This window comes from Neovison vison, chromosome 10 (genome assembly GCF_020171115.1).
Source record: "Neovison vison isolate M4711 chromosome 10, ASM_NN_V1, whole genome shotgun sequence".
In the NCBI taxonomy this organism is placed as follows: Eukaryota; Metazoa; Chordata; class Mammalia; order Carnivora; family Mustelidae; genus Neogale; species Neogale vison.
The window spans coordinates 6,894,189-6,911,022 of record NC_058100.1 but is presented as its reverse complement, the minus strand read 5'-3'; the positions used below and the strand labels follow the sequence as shown (position 1 = coordinate 6,911,022).

Genomic DNA, 16,834 nt, shown 5'->3' with positions numbered 1-16,834 from the left:
CTTTGAGCATCTTTCTAAAAATCATTGTGTGGGTTTTGTACCCCATCTACACTGCAGTGGTAGAGACAATGCCCCAAATGCCTTTTAACTTTCCAGCACTCAGTATAATCCTTACTGCCCAATTTGTGGTCTCTAAGCACCATTCTCTGCTAAAAGGAACCGCTACTTATTAAGGAAATGGTTGGCTTCATTTCTGGAACACAAACGTTCAAAAAGAACTTGGGTAATTTTGTTCTTCCAGAAAATAAAATATTCATCAAAGGCTTATAGGATCAGATCCAAAGAACACAGAGCCAGCTTAAAGGTGTGTGTTCTGATCAAATGTAAGACAGTGTGAGCACCAGAAAGAATTAATAATTGCAACTGATTAAACATATGGAATTTATTTTTTTTAAAAAGCAATGAGTCCATAATGATACTAAAAAGCAAAACAAGTATGAAAAGCAAACACACGAAAAATCTCTTTAGACATTACTGAAGGTTGCTAGGGCATCAACTCCGAAAATCGATGAAGAGAAAAAATTTAATCATGTATCCTGCCCTTCCGATGTGAACTCTATCTCAGAGTAAGCAAGTGCATGAGGAACAGTTCTACTAGTCAGAAGAAATTCAGCTGATAAATGCAGAAGGAATGCAAGAGCTAGAAAATCACTATTTAGCAAGCCCTAATAAAATAAATAACTCAAGCAGTTGTCACCAGTTTGTGGTGATAACCCGAGCCCAGAAATCAATCTTAGCATCACAAAAGGTGACAGGATATAACACTACATCTCCACGATGAGGTTCAATAGCATTATCTATGATGATGTTCAAAGGACACAGCTAAATTAAATATGTTAAAATTTTTTTTGAAAGGCCACAGCATTATCTATGAAAATTCTTTACAGAAATAAGTATTGATCTTGAATCAAGTTAGCATGTAGATATAACTGCCCATCTACAGGAATGACAAAAGATACAAGCTCTAGAAAATGACATCACAAAAAGCAATCAGCCAAACCAGAACAGATTGGTTGTTTTTTTTTTAAAGGACTGTCTTATATTAAAAGAGACACTTAGGAATATAATAAAGGAAATCCCCCAAGAGGGCCTTATTTGGATCTGAATTTGATCAAGCCAACTCTTTGGATATTAGACAATCAGGGATACTTGAACATGGACAGCCTATTAGATAATATTAAGGAATTAATTATTAATAAATGTTGTTAGATTTTATATTGCTTTATGCTTGCAAGGCATGATGCTTATGAAGAAGATCTTATTTTCTTTGATGTATTCTCAAATTTTTAGTAATAAACTCAAACAATGTCTCAAATTTGCTTAAAATACTATAGTGAAAATGGAGGAATAATGAAAGACGGTCACAACATCAGTGGTTGGAAAGCTGAGAGTGGTTGGTAAGGCTCATTGTTCTCTACTTTTGTGTATATTTGGAAATTTTCATTTAAATATTTTAATAGTGTGATTCCCCTTAACTGGCTTAATTTATATAGTTTTAACTCATTGTGCTCTCATGGCTTCATTCTTTAATTTACATGCCTTTTAAATAAATATGTGAGAGCCCAGTAAATATTCTAGTCATGCAGATTTCTCTATTCACCACTGAGAAGCCACTGTGCAACCCTCTTCCTCAGACCCCCACCACTGAGCAGCTCCAGGGTGCACCTGCCTCCTTCACCACGCCACCCCACTCCCACCTCTGCAGGAGGCCCCCCAGCTCCCAACCTGATTGGAAGGTGATCTCACTGAACATCATCCAGGTATCAGCAAAATGGTATTGGCACTTGATGGCGCTGGCCATGCGGTGGTGGAGGGGCACCGTGACAAACCGAGCACTGGGGTTGACGTCGTCCAGGACAAGGGGGAAGGACAGAGCGTTTGGTTCCCACTCGTTGGCCTCTGAGCGGAAGTAACACTGTACCTCCTTAAAAATCTTCACACCTTTGGCAAACATGTTGTTGCAGTGGACCTGGCAGAGAAGGAGGCATGTGAGGGACAGGCTGACACCAACAAGTGGTGCAGGGACACAGGGCAACCTAATCTGGTAAAATCCTCCATCTGCCCGTTTCTCTGAGCTCCGCTCTTGGTGACTAGCTCTGCGGTCTCTCGGACTTGCCCTTCCATCCTCTTCACAGCAGCTGTGAGACGTTGGTCTGGCCCCCTAAAAACAGTGTGGCTTCCCCAGTCACCTCTCTGCAACTGTGTGCCCCCAGCCACCTCATTTCCTGTCACCTCATCTGTTAAGTGAGGGTCAGACCAGCATCTTCTCGGGGCCTTCCTTGCCCTTAACACTCCCAAGTCTCTAACCCTCCCTAACACTTACTGGCTGTTCGCTCAGAAACACACGGTTCTGAACTGAGGTAAGGGGACACCCTCCAGCTTCCTTCTTCCCAGGTACATTCTAAACCAGTCCACTCCTTCCAACAGGTTTAACTGAGAAACCTGAAATAATACACATTCCAAAAATGATTCTATCTCTCTCTTTAAAAATCTCAGGTCAAGGGCCGCGTATTAGCATTTTTTCAGCCAGAGACACAAGACTTCATAATCTGTCTTGATGAAGTTCAGTTTAGGTAATGCCATTCTGATGAGGACATGGAATCTTCCTCAGGGATATTTTCTGAGATGAGAAAAGAAGGTCTTACAGAAAGTCGCTTGCATTCTCTTCCCCGCTGCCCTGACACTTTCACCAGGATATCTGTATGGCTTGTAAAAGGGTCATAAGAAACCAAGATCCCACAACAGTTCCTCTGGAGCACCTTGGTGTGCTCAACATCCTTCAGAAATGGAATGTGCATATTTGTAACTAGGTCAGGTCCCTCGTGGTTGTTCACTGACATTTCCTCTGGCTCAGTTGTACGTGGAAAATGGACCTGTGCTGGTCTCAAGTCCCCGAATTAAAAGACTTCATAGGCTGGAAATGTCTCATTGCCATTCTGGGAAGATATTTGCTATTTGCATTTTAATGTCTTTGTTAGGCCCTGCCTGCGTTGTAAGCCTTCGACTGTCTTTGATACCCTCCTCTGTGTTCTGGAGGGCAACGAGAGAACTACCCTTCAGAATTTATGTTTAGCTAAAGAAACAGCAGCAAAGATTGTAGAAACGTTATGATCGAAGAAATGAGCAGAGATACTCTGAAAGAATAGAATAAAATCTAAACCTACTCAGACTCTCTATTTCTTAATGAGCTGGTGCTCAGGTAGGTATGACCTGCCTGTGGCCAGTCAACAACAGAGTGGGGTCTAGAACCCTAGACTCCTAGTCCAGTGCCCGCACCAATACCACGCCACACAGAAATGGAACAAGTCGCCTTGACTTCTCCATTTGGATTTTCCTGTAAACGTTTTAACGATGAAAACATCTGTCAGTATCTTCCTTGGGATGAATTAGCTGTTCCAGTTTACTGAGCGCAAGTCAATGGAGCAAAGCTAAGAAAAAAGAATCTTAAAAAAATACCATCTACAGCTTCAACAGATTTTTCAGATTTTTTTGCAATCTGCAAAGTGTTGGATAAGTAGCCTGTGGGGGAGGTAATAATCTCTCCTACAGATGTTTTGGGAATTCTCCTGGAATGCAAATAAATAGTATAGAATCTCATTCCCCTGTGGACTTAACACATTTATTTAATAAATACAATACATTTTAAAAGGACAGTAATATACTTCAATAGAATACTTTGACTGTATTTAAGGGGCACGGGGAACGACAGTAATTTGCCTAGAAACCAATAACTACTTTCTAGAAGATTTTAGCGACCTGTAAGTCATTTTTTGTATTTTATTTGTCTCAGAAAAATTAAAATACACTAGAGACTTGTTTGGCCTCAAGAGGACAGACTCTAAGACAGAGAAGATTCTGGTACCTGCTTACTGCAGAATAAGCTTTTGAATAATTCTGACCTGTGATAAACTAATTAGACAGAGCTACAGGGGACTCAGGGAGATCAAGGTCTATTGACTAAATATTAAAACTTTGTGGAGAGTTTAAAATACATTTTATTATTTGTGAGACTAAAAATTACCCCAATGGTATATTTTTGTGAATTGATACATTTGTTCTTAGGCGCATGTGGGTATCTCACTATTCAGCAATAGAAATAAATTGTCCCTGGAGCTAGATATTTAGCACTATGCGTATTCCCCTCCCCCCTCCAGAAAACCCTCTGAAGGATAAGTGTTAGACACACAACTGCACACACTTACATTTTTACAACTGCCAAGAAGCCATCCTTGAACAATATAAGGGCAGATGGGCCCGTGTTGATCCTTCTGTTCTCAACCTAAATGTTTGCTCATTTAACTAATAGCTATTAATCCAGTTAGGAGATATTATCACATTAACATATGAGGGTAATATAACAGACACGGATTTCCTCTTTGACTCCAAGTTTGTGCCAACAATAACAAATTTTAATGATATCAAAGATTTCCTTCTTCTGGGTCCTCATCTCATCCTACATATCTCCATTTGCAAATAAATGGTGCCTTCCCCCCACTGAATGGCAAATCATCCCAAGAGGATTTAGGCAGAGGCAGCATCACCAATCTGTTGGCCATTAATATTCTGTACCCGTCTATGAAGAGGGGAAATAACAGATGAACAGGGGTCCATGTGTGAGGTCAAATTCACATGCCCACTCTCTTGGGCCTTATCCTGGTATCCTCTCATTCTCCTCAATAAACCAGTAAGAGTTATACATGGACCACAAAAACTTCAGGGGTCTCCCTTACACTCAACAAAAGGACTTTCCACTGTTAAGCCCCAGTTTTCCTCAAGCTTAGAGTTCCGGTTGGAAGAGCATGAAATCTGGTAGAACAACCAGACAGAAGATATGCTGTTGCAAGAGATAGGAAACAAAGAACTCTGGAAACAGAAGAGTGTGGAGCCTTCTGTCATGACTTCTCAGTGACCACGGAATAGAAGAAACAGGGTAGATGTGGAAAGTCATTTCAAAGACAAGATACAAAATACTCAATTCTTCCATTGAAAATTAGAGTGGCAATGAGCCATCCTTACTGATAAAAGCATGTCCCTCAGGAGCATTGGGCAAGGCCATAAAATGATTTCCATGGGTTCTATTTACTTTTGCTTTTGTGAGCCCCTCCCTCCATAAAAAATTAAAATTGTATTTTGAAATTGTGTCGTTAAAACAGATGAAAATTATGTTTGACCCTAAAAGCTCTTTTTTTCCCCCTGACATTAAAAGAAGTTAAAACATTTCCATAGGCCTTCAAAATATTGTGGGCTCTAGACACTGGGCCCACTGTGCCTAATGGTATGTAGACGTTGATGTTGGAACAATAACAGAAAACATTGAGAAATAGTGACCTAGTCTAACCCCCTTATTTATAAATGGAGCAAGAAGCCCAGAGATGAAGTGATTTGGAAATGCATGTAGCTCATTAGTGGCGAAATAACAATTTGAATCCAGTTCTGCTGACACCACCCAAGGTTCTTTCTAGCATGCCTTTTCACTACACCATTATCTTGGCTTCTTTGTAGATGTTCCACCACACCTAACACCACTGACCTTCATGGTCGTGAAATTCCTGATTCGGTCAAATTCAAACATGATCTCGATGTAACCACTGGGAGCACTTTCATTCCTCCAGCCCACGTAGTCATAGCCCGGCCACACGTGGTATTCGTGGGTCTGAGTGAAGTCATCCAAGCCAGATACCCCATCTGTCAGCTGGCCCAACCCTTCAGTCATGCTGCTCAGGCCAGGGGAAGAGAACGGAAAGGGAGAGAGGAACCTGGAATTAACTGCATATTCATGGAAGAGCTTTTATACCCAGCTTCTTCACCCTGGGTTTTGTGAGAGTTGATTATCTTGAAGGTTGAAGAATTATGAAAAATCCAGTATATTTTATAGCATTAATGCATTTATCCTGCATCAATGGAGAACAAAGAATTTCATATAAATGAATTTTACAAAATACTTAATGCTTACTGCTTTAGTAACCAAGCTTTAAACAATATTTTATCATTTTATAAGAAAAGCTTTCTATAACCTATTGCATCCTTACCTATTCTTGTAGACTGAATGTAATGTTTTTATATACTAACTCAGTATTATCAAATGCATTTGATTAATTAATCCATTAACAAGCAAATGAATGGATGGATGGATGCATAGAATGAACACTACAGTAGGTAGTAGCACTTGACCATCACTCAATAAATAGTCCCAGAGCTTGTTGGAAATTTTTCTGACTCTCCTTTGACTGTATGTTGTCATTTTTCGGTGAATCAATTCCACAGAAGCCAGCCATGCCCTCTTCTACCCCACATCCAACATTCCAATTTGATGTCAAACTAAAGGGGGGAAAGGTCATCAATGCCAAACTTAAATACTAATTTATATGTAATTTTAATTAAATTGGTAGGATACAGATTCATAGAATGGAACACATGAATTACATGAGGGTTTAAGGCATTGGATTTAGTCTTGTTTTCTAGATTGGCATGCTTTCCACTTCTGATTGTAAGGCTCTGCTTGATTGGTATGTGGGATGATTGTGTATTTATGTTAATTTGGCTATTATTTTTAGCTTTCTATTTCTATTTGGCCTTCTTTTTATGGAGAGACAGAGCAAGAACTCATCCACTGGGACTTCACTGTCCTCATGCTCTGCATTGCAAGTTCAAATGGTTAAGTCAGGAGTCTCTCAAATGAAGAGATTGGGATACTCACCCTCAAGCAATAATACATGTGCCCCTTGAGTTTATGTTTAAGTTGTGGATTCACAAAAGAAAAATTGAGTGATTATGCCAGCCTTACAGACGCACTTTTAAATTTATTTATTCATTGAAAAATGTTGGGCAAATTATAAAATTTGACTGGCCTTATCCACAGTGACCAGAGCCTGGATCTCCCTTCCAAGGATTTGCCATCTTTTTCTTCTCTCTACAGATCAGAAGGCTAGGAGAACATAAGTTTACTTGCAATAAATATATTTCCCATTGTCCCCATAATAATAAATCCCCATGAAACTTAAGAAAAGCAACACAAATGAAAAATTAATTTCTTTTAGTCAAAATTAAATCAAATGGGGATGGGTAAGGAAAGAAACTTTCCCGGTTTACTTCATATCCTTTAGATTGTTAGAATTCCTACAACAAGCATGTATTACTTCTGTAAAAAGGTAACTTTTACTATTAAAACTATCTATTACCGAGATTCTGAATCAGGTAGCTTACACCTCATCACCCAGGCACACTCCATAGAGATAACCTCACTATCTCAGTTAACAAGTGGAAAGTGATTGTGTTGAAATCTCTGCAGTTCCTCTTTACCTTCCCTGGTAACAGTGCCTTATTTATCCATTTGAATGTCCTGCTATTCCCTTAAATTTATATCCCAAACTAAATCCATCACCACCCCTTTCTAAACTAAATCTTTCACCTAAGTTTCCCATTTCTGCCCATTATAATCTTTCACACTTAATGGCTCAGTGAAAGTGCCTGGGACACCATATGTACCAAAGTATGACTGTTGATGAATAAATGCTAACCCAAGGTTTCATCTACCTCTTCTCCTCACCCAACTGTCTCACACAGTCAGATTGCAAATGGTCCCTATGTGAATGTCTCCTCCTCCCATTCCCACAGTCACCATTTTGGCCTTAGTCCTTCATTCTTTTCAATGGACAGAGTTCACAATTAGAAAATGTCCCCCATCACCTCCTCTTTTGACTCAAATCTAACCTTTGTGAGCTGCTTGATTAATCTGTTTAAAGCACAGTTCCAGTCTTGCCCTTCTCCAGCTTTAAAAATCTTCAATGACTTGTCCTGTCGATAGTTATATTTATGAAGAAAAAACAACTCCCCCTCCTCCTCTTCTTCCTGGCCCTGACATTAAAGTTCCTCCAAAATATGACATCATCTGCCCAGTCATGCTTCTCATCTATTATCTTGCTACATAAGTATCGCTGATGGTTAACTAAATGATTGATCTTTAGCAGACATTTCCCTAAACTTTAAGTGTGATTCTTTTGTTCCTGTGCTATGCACTCTGCCTCAAATGCCATTTCAAGATTCTTTACCTATGAAAGTTCTACCCATCCTTTGGGGCCCACTTTAGCTTCAGCTATTCCATCATATCTTTGCTGGTTTTCCAAATCAGATAAAATTTACATGTATTTAGCACTTTACCTTTAAAAAATGCTTTTCTAATACATTTTTATAACTTAAGCAAATGGAAATAACTTTCATGCCATGAATCCAGGTGTTTTCACTTTTAGTGCTGTACTTTCCTGCCCTAGTCCCCATTCCTAACCGGGAGCTTCTTTAAGGTAGGATCCAGGACTTCCTTATATTTTTGAATACCTACCAAGTCTGGCCAAATTCGTTGTAGGTAGCAAGAGTGGATTAGCAAAGATTTATGAATCTAAAATGGATTAAGCTGATCTCAATGTCCTCTATACCTTGAGTAAATGTCAGTTGGGGAGTGGCTGAATGAAATGATGCCCATACAGTTTAAGTGAACAGAAAACAACAGTGACTAAGCAGATGGAAAGGAAGTAGCTGGAAATCAAATACTGGGTGAGTCAGGTCTTCACTGAGGGGATGGCAGTTGCCGGGGCGCTGCGGGGGGGGGGGGGGAGGCATGGAGGACAGGAGTTTATTCTTCACACCTAAAACAATGGACGTCCTGTAATCCCTCACTCCCCTTCCAGAGACTAATTTCTTCCTCTCTCAACCACTAGAAATCTCCATTCTCTAGTCTGGACTTAATCTCTCTTCCAGGCGCAATCTTTGCAGACAAAGACCAAGCTAAGAGAGAGAAAAGTGTCCAAGTGGACTAGAAGAACAGTCGCAAGGCTCAGAGTGAAGTGATATAGGAGGAACATCTCTCATCCAACCCTGTTACTGTGTCCAACTCCTCCACCATGGCCCTCCATAGGCCCATTTCAGGACTACACTGGCCGTCTTTGCTGCTCCCAGCTCGAGCTTCTGCTACAGTCAGATCATTTCTGTCCTCAGCCTTGTTCCCCTTCCTCTGCACTTTTCTGCCCACGTCCTCCGCTCTAAATCATATCACCCTAGAAACTCTCCTTGTCTATCGTAAGCCTTACGAGTGTCCTTTTCATGACTTCCAAAGCATTTCCATTTATGGGGTACAGTCTTCTTGAACTTCTTGACCTGTCCAATTTAGTATACTTATAACTTCAGTTCTTCTGGTCTTTCATCTCTACAAGTAGGCCATTATTTGTGTCAGACCCTATGTCCTGTTTTAAGGGCATATATATATATAGATAACCATTCTTAGAACTATACCACAATTTCAGTTCTCACTTTGTGTAATTTGTTGTTTCCCCTGTCTTCCCAAACTAGGACCTCAGTTCCTTGCAAATAAAGAGTCCCTATTTTACTTCATCTAAATTATCTCACAATGCCTAATACAGAGTCTAAATAAACACCAGTTAGTTGACCAGTTGATTAATTATTAATCCAAAACCATAATAAAATGCTATTCTCTTCTAGTGGCCACTTCTCCATTCTGATAAGCAACGTTTCCCAGAATTTACCTGTACCCAACAGCTCCATCATAGACAGAATCATTGAGGTAAATGATGGAGCCTCCAGGGAGTACGAAGTGCTGTCCCGCTGGAGCACTGTAAGACACCAAGCCATCTGCCAAGGAAACAGGTGTGTCAGTGCCTTAGGAAGGAAAGGCACCCACTGCTTAGACCAACTATCCCAGGGAGCTACACAAGACTTCATGGGTGAAATCTTGTTCGATGCGTCTGCACAGAACTCAATCTGGGCACAAAGGGAGCACTGCCAAGGAGCACTCCTCAGTGGCAGTCACTGAAATGACTCAGATTGCATCATTTAATGTAGAGAGCACCAGACGTTGGTGAAGGAACAATGTCCTTTCTTGGCTCGAGCCTAGAGGAATCACTTCAGTCCAGAGATGACTAATCCCATACCTTTCTGACTTGTTTGCCTTTATTTTCCAGGGGCTGGGGTTTTTAATAAGATCTATAAGCTTTCTCTCTCTCTGGAAACCTACCTAGCCAGACACAGCCATAGAGCTCCACCCGCATGCACACATTCATGGAGTGGTCAGTGACTGGAATGAAGCGGACAAATCTAGCCACGATGGGTGGCTCCAAGTCCTTTAGGAAAATGTCATAGGGGTTACTATTCCCATCCAGCACCTGAGGAAAGAGAAGAGAAAGGGGGGAAAGATGCTATCAGGTTATGCTGACTCTCCCTTATCAAGCCTTTCAGGGACCCTCTCTTTTGAACTGAAGGAGCAGAATGTATCCTTTTAGTTTTCTCAGCAACCTCGATATTCCTCCTGGTCCTCCCACCTTGCCCTCCCTCATCCTCGGTCCCACATGGACAAGGGCATGCCAGGTCTGTGTGTGCACATACCTACAAGACAGCCTGTGTACTTCCTCTTCTAGCCTAAGTCAAAATATGGTCCTGGACATCTCAGGGTCTGGATGTCTCTTCTTCCTACCTGTTTCCCATGCCGATTCCGCCAAGAGATCCAGCGAGTGCCATCCCGACTGTAATTGATCTTGTACATGGGGGCAAATTCAATGCCATGGCCCCCGGCATGGCGCCCTTGGGTCCCCACCAGAGTAATAAAGTGCAGGGTGTGCAAGTCAATCTGTAGGAACTCCTTCAAGTCATCGGGTTCCACTGGAATCTCAGGGCACCAGGCTCCATCCCCTTCTTCTGAGTCCAGCCTTGAGACACAGGGTTGGGAAGACAAAGAGAAACCATGAAACCAGAGTTGTTTACCAATCCACAGCAAGCAGCTGCCCAGTCCTGAGGGGAGAGAAAAGGCTGCAGCCCCACTTTAAAAAGATTCTTCGGGTCTCCCCTCAAGCCTGACTGCTACCACCTGTGGTCAGTCCCCTGGCCCTGGGGCACTACGAAACTGAGAAAGACACTTACCACCAGGGCCTAGAGGCCTTCAGATCAGATTTAGTCTTTATTTCTCATCCTGATTTAAAGACCTCAAGGGAAATGAAACCCTTTCTACCCTATACTCCCCCATGAGTCATTTTACCACCCCCTTCCACTTTCAGTCCCAGCATAACAAGGGTGGCCACTCCTTGCTTGGATATCAAGTTATAGGAAGGAGGAGGGAGGGATCATAAGATCCCCAGTGTGGGTTATGTAATGCAGTGGAATTTTAACCAACGGGATGGGCATGGCAGCCCAGCAAAAAGCCATGAGAACCCATGATGAGAGTGAGGGGCAGGAGTGTGTCAGGGGAGCAGTAAATAATCTGCTTTCATTTTATTACCTCCAAGCTGAGCTACCAGTGAACAAAATTGTGAAATCAGTGTAAGGTTTATTTTGGGAGCCTCTTACCACTTTCCCTCTTCCCTAAAATGTCCCTTTTCTCACAGATGTCACCTACTCATCACTGTTCCAACCCCACCAACCATCACTCTCATCTTTCACACTAAGAAATTATGGGGAAGGTTTATTGAGGTTGCTTTTCTTACGGGTGATCCCATTTTAACAGAAATCAACACTCTACACCAAAAGAATTAGATTCCAGGAAGAGGAGGATTATGCCCTAACAAGCAGACTCGTTTTTGACAAGGGAGTTCATTGCTTTAGAGGACCCCTGCTTAGGCCACTAGGAACCCACCATAATCTTTATGGATGAGGATGGCCCTTCTATGAGGTATCCTTAAGAGAAGGGAAGAATTTATTGAAGGCCTCATCATATGCTGAAAGCCTTCATGTTTTGCACTGTGAGTGATGTTTCACAGACACCCACTGAGAGGAGGACTGAGTCTCCTAGTTCCCAGTGTCCTATCTCATCTGCATCTTCCCCTACCTACCACTGTCACCAGCTTCCTGCAGTTGCTCACAGTGAGAAGGTGAGGAAAGAAAATCCACTGCATATCAATGAACCCATCTGTTGTGGGTAGTGCCATGCAAGACCCTGTGACTGGGATGGGGTTGCTAGGCCAGCACATGGCACCCAGCCCTGAATTCTCTTTCTGAAAACATACATAACAGGACAGGCCCACTTGATGTTCTTCTCCCACGCCTCCCAGGTCCCATTAAATACCACCCTTCTTCCCGAGTTCCTTGAGTCAGAAAATGTACCCAACTCAGGATTTATGCTTTCTTGGGGTATCCATCCTCACCTTCCATATTTGGCGGCTGTGGATTCTGACCACTGACTGGAAGCTGTGATGTCCTCATCTGGAATGTGGCCTCCTGACATGCCCAGAGGATAGCGGCATATGGCTAGACCAAAGAAAAAAAGAGAGGAAATACTTTTCTTCTTATTTCTAAAGATCCCCTGCCCCTTTTAGGAATAACATAATTGATTGCTGGACAGGGAAACAGGGGGCTTAAATTTTTCAAAGCCTTTCTATGACCCCAGTTTGATTACCCTGACTCTCTCAGGCTTTTCTCCCTGACCCTGCCTCCAAACTTATTAGCATCCAATCCCTTGAGCACTGACCTTCAGCCACACCTATCTTTTGGTTCAAAATCTGACAAGTAATGTAACGTAATTCAGTGTGCTGATTTATCCTTTTATTTGGTAACAAGCCCATGCCCCCCCATTTCCCTATTAGAAGATGTGCACTTCTAACCAGTTTCCCAACTGTGCTGAATCATCTTCACAGTCACTAGGTACCACTTGTGATCCAAAGCATTCTTTTTTCTAGGTAGCTGATAGCACAAAATTATGGTGTGAAGCCAACAAACTCTCCTATGAAGGGACTAAACACACAGCTTTGGCCCTCATCAGCACCATGTTTTGGCCTCTGGCTAAAAATAATAACCTCTGGAGAGAGACTTCTACCTTCAGCCAAGACAGAGTAACAGGAACCAGATTTACTCTCCTGGGTGAAACAACCAAAAAATGGACAAAGTATACAAAAGACTGGGTTTCAATACAACGACATCCCTGAGAGACTGGGGACAAAGAACATGAGTCCTACAGTGGCACCAGCTTACTGCTGTGACAGAGTCAGGTTGCAGCACAGTGAGTGAGAACTCAGGCACAGTCTAGAGGATTCCCCAAATCAAGGAGACAAAGAGAAGAGTCTGGAGAGGCCACAGGATTCCTAGCTAAACTTAAATTTCAGATAAATAATGAATCATTTTTAGTGTAAATATGTACGAAGCAATTTTAAAAATAGCAGGCATGTAAAGAAGCAGAAAAATAGAACTTTTAATGAGAAAAAAATCAATCAACTGAAACTGATTCAGAACTTATATAGAAGTTAGAGTTTAAGAAGAAGACTATTCAAACAGTTATAACTATATTGTACATGTCCAAAAATACAAGGTCAGCCACCATGGGAAACAGTTTGGAGGTTCCTCAAAAAATTTAAAAAAGAATTACCATATGATCCACTACTAGGTATTTACCGAAAGAATACACAAATGCTACTTTGAAGAGATATATGCATACGTATGTTTATTGCAGCATTACTTATAGACAAGATATGAAAGCAGCCATAGTGCCCAACGACAGATGAATGGATAAGGAAGAAATGGTACACACACACACACACACACACACAGAATATTGGTCAGTCATGAAATAATAAGATCTTGCCACTTGCAGCAACATGGTTGGACCTACAGCATATAGTGCTAAGAGAAATAAGTCAGGGAAAAGGCAAATACGATATAATTTCACTCACATGTGGAGTTTAAGAAACAAAACAAATGAACAAACAACAAAAACAGAGAAAGAGAGAAAGAAACAAAAAAAACCCAGTCTCTTAAATACAGAGAACAAAGTGGTGGTTGCCAGAGGGAAGGTACATGGTGAAGATGGGTGAAACAGATAAAGAGGATCAAGAGTACAGTTAATCTTGGGCGCCTGGGTGGCTCAGTGGGTTAAGCTGCTGCCTTCGGCTCAGGTCATGATCTCAGGGTCCTGGGATCGAGTCCCGCATCGGGCTCTCTGCTCGGCAGGGAGCCTGCTTCCCTCTCTCTCTCTCTGCCTGCCTCTCCGTCTACTTGTGATTTCTCTCTGTCAAATAAATAAATAAAATCTTTAAAAAAAAAAAAGAGTATAGTTAATCTTGAGAACTGAGAAATGTCGAACTATTTGATCATTATATTGCACACCTGAAACTAATATAACACTGTATGTTAATTATACTTGAATAAAAATAATAACAACAACAAAAATAAGGAAAGCTATGATATAGAAAGGATATAAACCAAATTTCTAGAGAAGAAACTTGACTGTGTGAGAAAAGACACTGGATAACATGAAAGGAAGATCACACATTAAAGAAGATTGGTGAACTTAAAAACAGATATAGAAATTATCCAAAATGAAACAATGACCGAAATCAATCAAATAATCAATCAAGCAACAAAAAACCAGAACGTTAGTAAGTTCTTGAACAATTTCAAATATCCTCATACACATGTAAATGGACCTCTTAAAGAAGGGGAGAGAGGAAAACAAAGTATTTAAATAAAACATGGTGGAAATTTTTTTCAAATTTGATGAAAGTGTAAACCCAAGATGCTCAATGACCTGAAGCATGAGAAACACGAAGAAAATTACACTAGAATACATCATAATCCAACTGCTTAAAACATGTGATAAGGAGAAAAGTTTTTAAGCAGACAGAGTAAAAGAACACGTTATGAAAAGAGGACCAAACATAAAAATGACAGCAAATGTCCCACTGGAAACAGTAATTATATAGTAAACATACAAGATGGGTTTCATGTTATTTACATCTCTTTAAGTGGTAATTGACTATTTAAACAGAAACAGTAACAATATACTGTGGGGTTTACAATATATACAAAAATAAATTGCATGAAAACAATAGCATAGGGCTGAAAAGGAAAAAATGGAAGTTATCTTGTTGGAAGATTTTTATACTATATGAAGGGATATAATATCACTTAAAGATCGACTTTATTTAATTAAAGATGTATATGACAAATCCAAAAGCAAGTGTAAAATAGCATTTTCTGTTTTTTTTAAAGATTTTTATTTATTTGACTGAGTGAGGGAGAGTGCATAAGCAGGGAGAGCAGCAGGCAGATGGAAGGAGAGAAGCAGGTTCCCTGCTGAGCATGAAGCCTGATGTGGGGCTCAATCCCAGGATCCCCAGATTATGGCCTGAGCCAAATGCAGATGCTTAACCAAGTGAGCCACCCAGGTGCTCCTAAAATAATGTTTTCAAAAAGATTTATAGCTAGTAAATCAACAAGAGATAAAATGGAATAAAAAAAAATTCATTGAAAAGAAAGCAGAAAACCACAGACAAATTACAAGTAAAAGGATGAAAAAGATGTACCATAAAAACTTTATTTAAAAAAAAGTTTGAGTGGTTATATATTAATACCAGACATAGCAGATTTTAACAGAATAAATAAAGATGGTATTTCACAATGATAACGGTGTTAGTTCATCAAGAACACATGACAGTCCTAAATATGCACATAACAGAACTTTACAACAAATGAAGCAAGAAAAAAAAAAAGACTGCAGGGAAAATTGAACAAAACCACAATTATATATGGAGATTTCAATACTTACATCTTGATAATTGGAAAATAAGTGAACAGAAGAATCGGTAAGGATATTGAAGATTGGAACAACATTATCCACTAGTTTTATATAACTGAAATTTATAGAACTCTACCCAACAACAGAGAATACATTCTTTTAAAGTGCATATGCAATATTTACCAAGATAGACCATATTCTGAATCATAAAACAAGCTGCAATAAATTTTAAATATTCATGTCATACAAAGTATGTTCTCTGTCACAAAGTAATTACTATTTAGAAAAATAAATAATGGAAAAATATCTGGAAAATCCCCAAATATTTGAAAACTAAATAGTACTCTTCTGAATACACCATGTGTCAAATGAGAAACCAAAAGGGAAACTAGAAAGTATTCTGTACTATAAGATAAAGAAAATAGAACATAACAAAATTTGTGGATACCAATTGAGAAGTACTTATGGGGAAAATTACCATAGTAAAAGCCTACATTAGAAAGGAAGAAAGATCTTGAAACTATGACCTCAGTTTTTACCTTTAGAAACTAGAAAAAGTAGAACAACAACTAAAAAATACAAAGTAATTACAAAAAGAAAATAATAGATATATTAGTAGAAATCAATGAAATAGAAAACAGAAAAGTTCCTTAAAACCAAAAGTTGGTTCTTTGACAAGATTTAAAAAGAAAAAGCAAAAAATAATTTCAAGCCAGACTGATTGGGAAAGAAAAAAGAATACACTACAAATATCGAGAATGTGAGAAGTTACCGAGGAACAGATACTACAGATGTTAAAAATATACAGTTAAAACTGTAAGCAGTTTTATGCCAACAATTTCAACAACTTAGATAAAATAGTCAAATTTCTTGAAAATACAAACTACCAGGGCCCCTGGGTGGCTCAGTGGGTTAAGGCCTCTCCCTTCAGCTCAGGTCATGATCCCAGGGTCCTGGGATCAATCCCCATGTCGGGCTCTCTGCTCAGCAGGGAGCCTGCTTCCCTTCCTCTCTCTCTGCCTGCCTCTCTGCCTACTCGTGATCTCTGTCTGTCAAATAAATAAATAAAATCTTAAAAAAAAAAAAAGAAAATACAAACTACCAAATCTCACTTATAAGGAAATAGATAACCAGAATATCCCTGTATGTTCTAAAAAAATTAAATATATGGTCAATAACCTTCCTACAAAAAAAACTCTCTAGGACAAGATGATTTTACTGTTGAATTCTACAGAATATTTCAGAAAGAAAAAAATAGCAAGCACTAACAAACTCTTCCAGAAAATCAGAGAGGATATTTCCTCATTCATTCTATGAAATCAGCATTACTCTTAT

The 16,834-nt window shown here is 39.9% G+C and overlaps 1 protein-coding gene across 2 annotated transcripts in view; it reads right to left on the bottom strand.

The window, feature by feature from the left end:
* DDR2 (discoidin domain receptor tyrosine kinase 2) overlaps positions 1-16,834 on the bottom strand; it is a 148,489-nt gene that overhangs the window by 22,779 nt on the left and 108,876 nt on the right. For both annotated transcript variants that reach the window (XM_044266759.1, XM_044266758.1), the window contains 6 exons: positions 12,138-12,240; positions 10,478-10,709; positions 10,022-10,169; positions 9,534-9,639; positions 5,531-5,714; positions 1,726-1,969 (listed from right to left, as the gene is read on the bottom strand). In XM_044266759.1, coding sequence (XP_044122694.1) covers positions 1,726-1,969; positions 5,531-5,714; positions 9,534-9,639; positions 10,022-10,169; positions 10,478-10,709; positions 12,138-12,240 — 1,017 coding nt within the window. The remainder of the gene's footprint in view (positions 1-1,725; positions 1,970-5,530; positions 5,715-9,533; positions 9,640-10,021; positions 10,170-10,477; positions 10,710-12,137; positions 12,241-16,834) is intronic.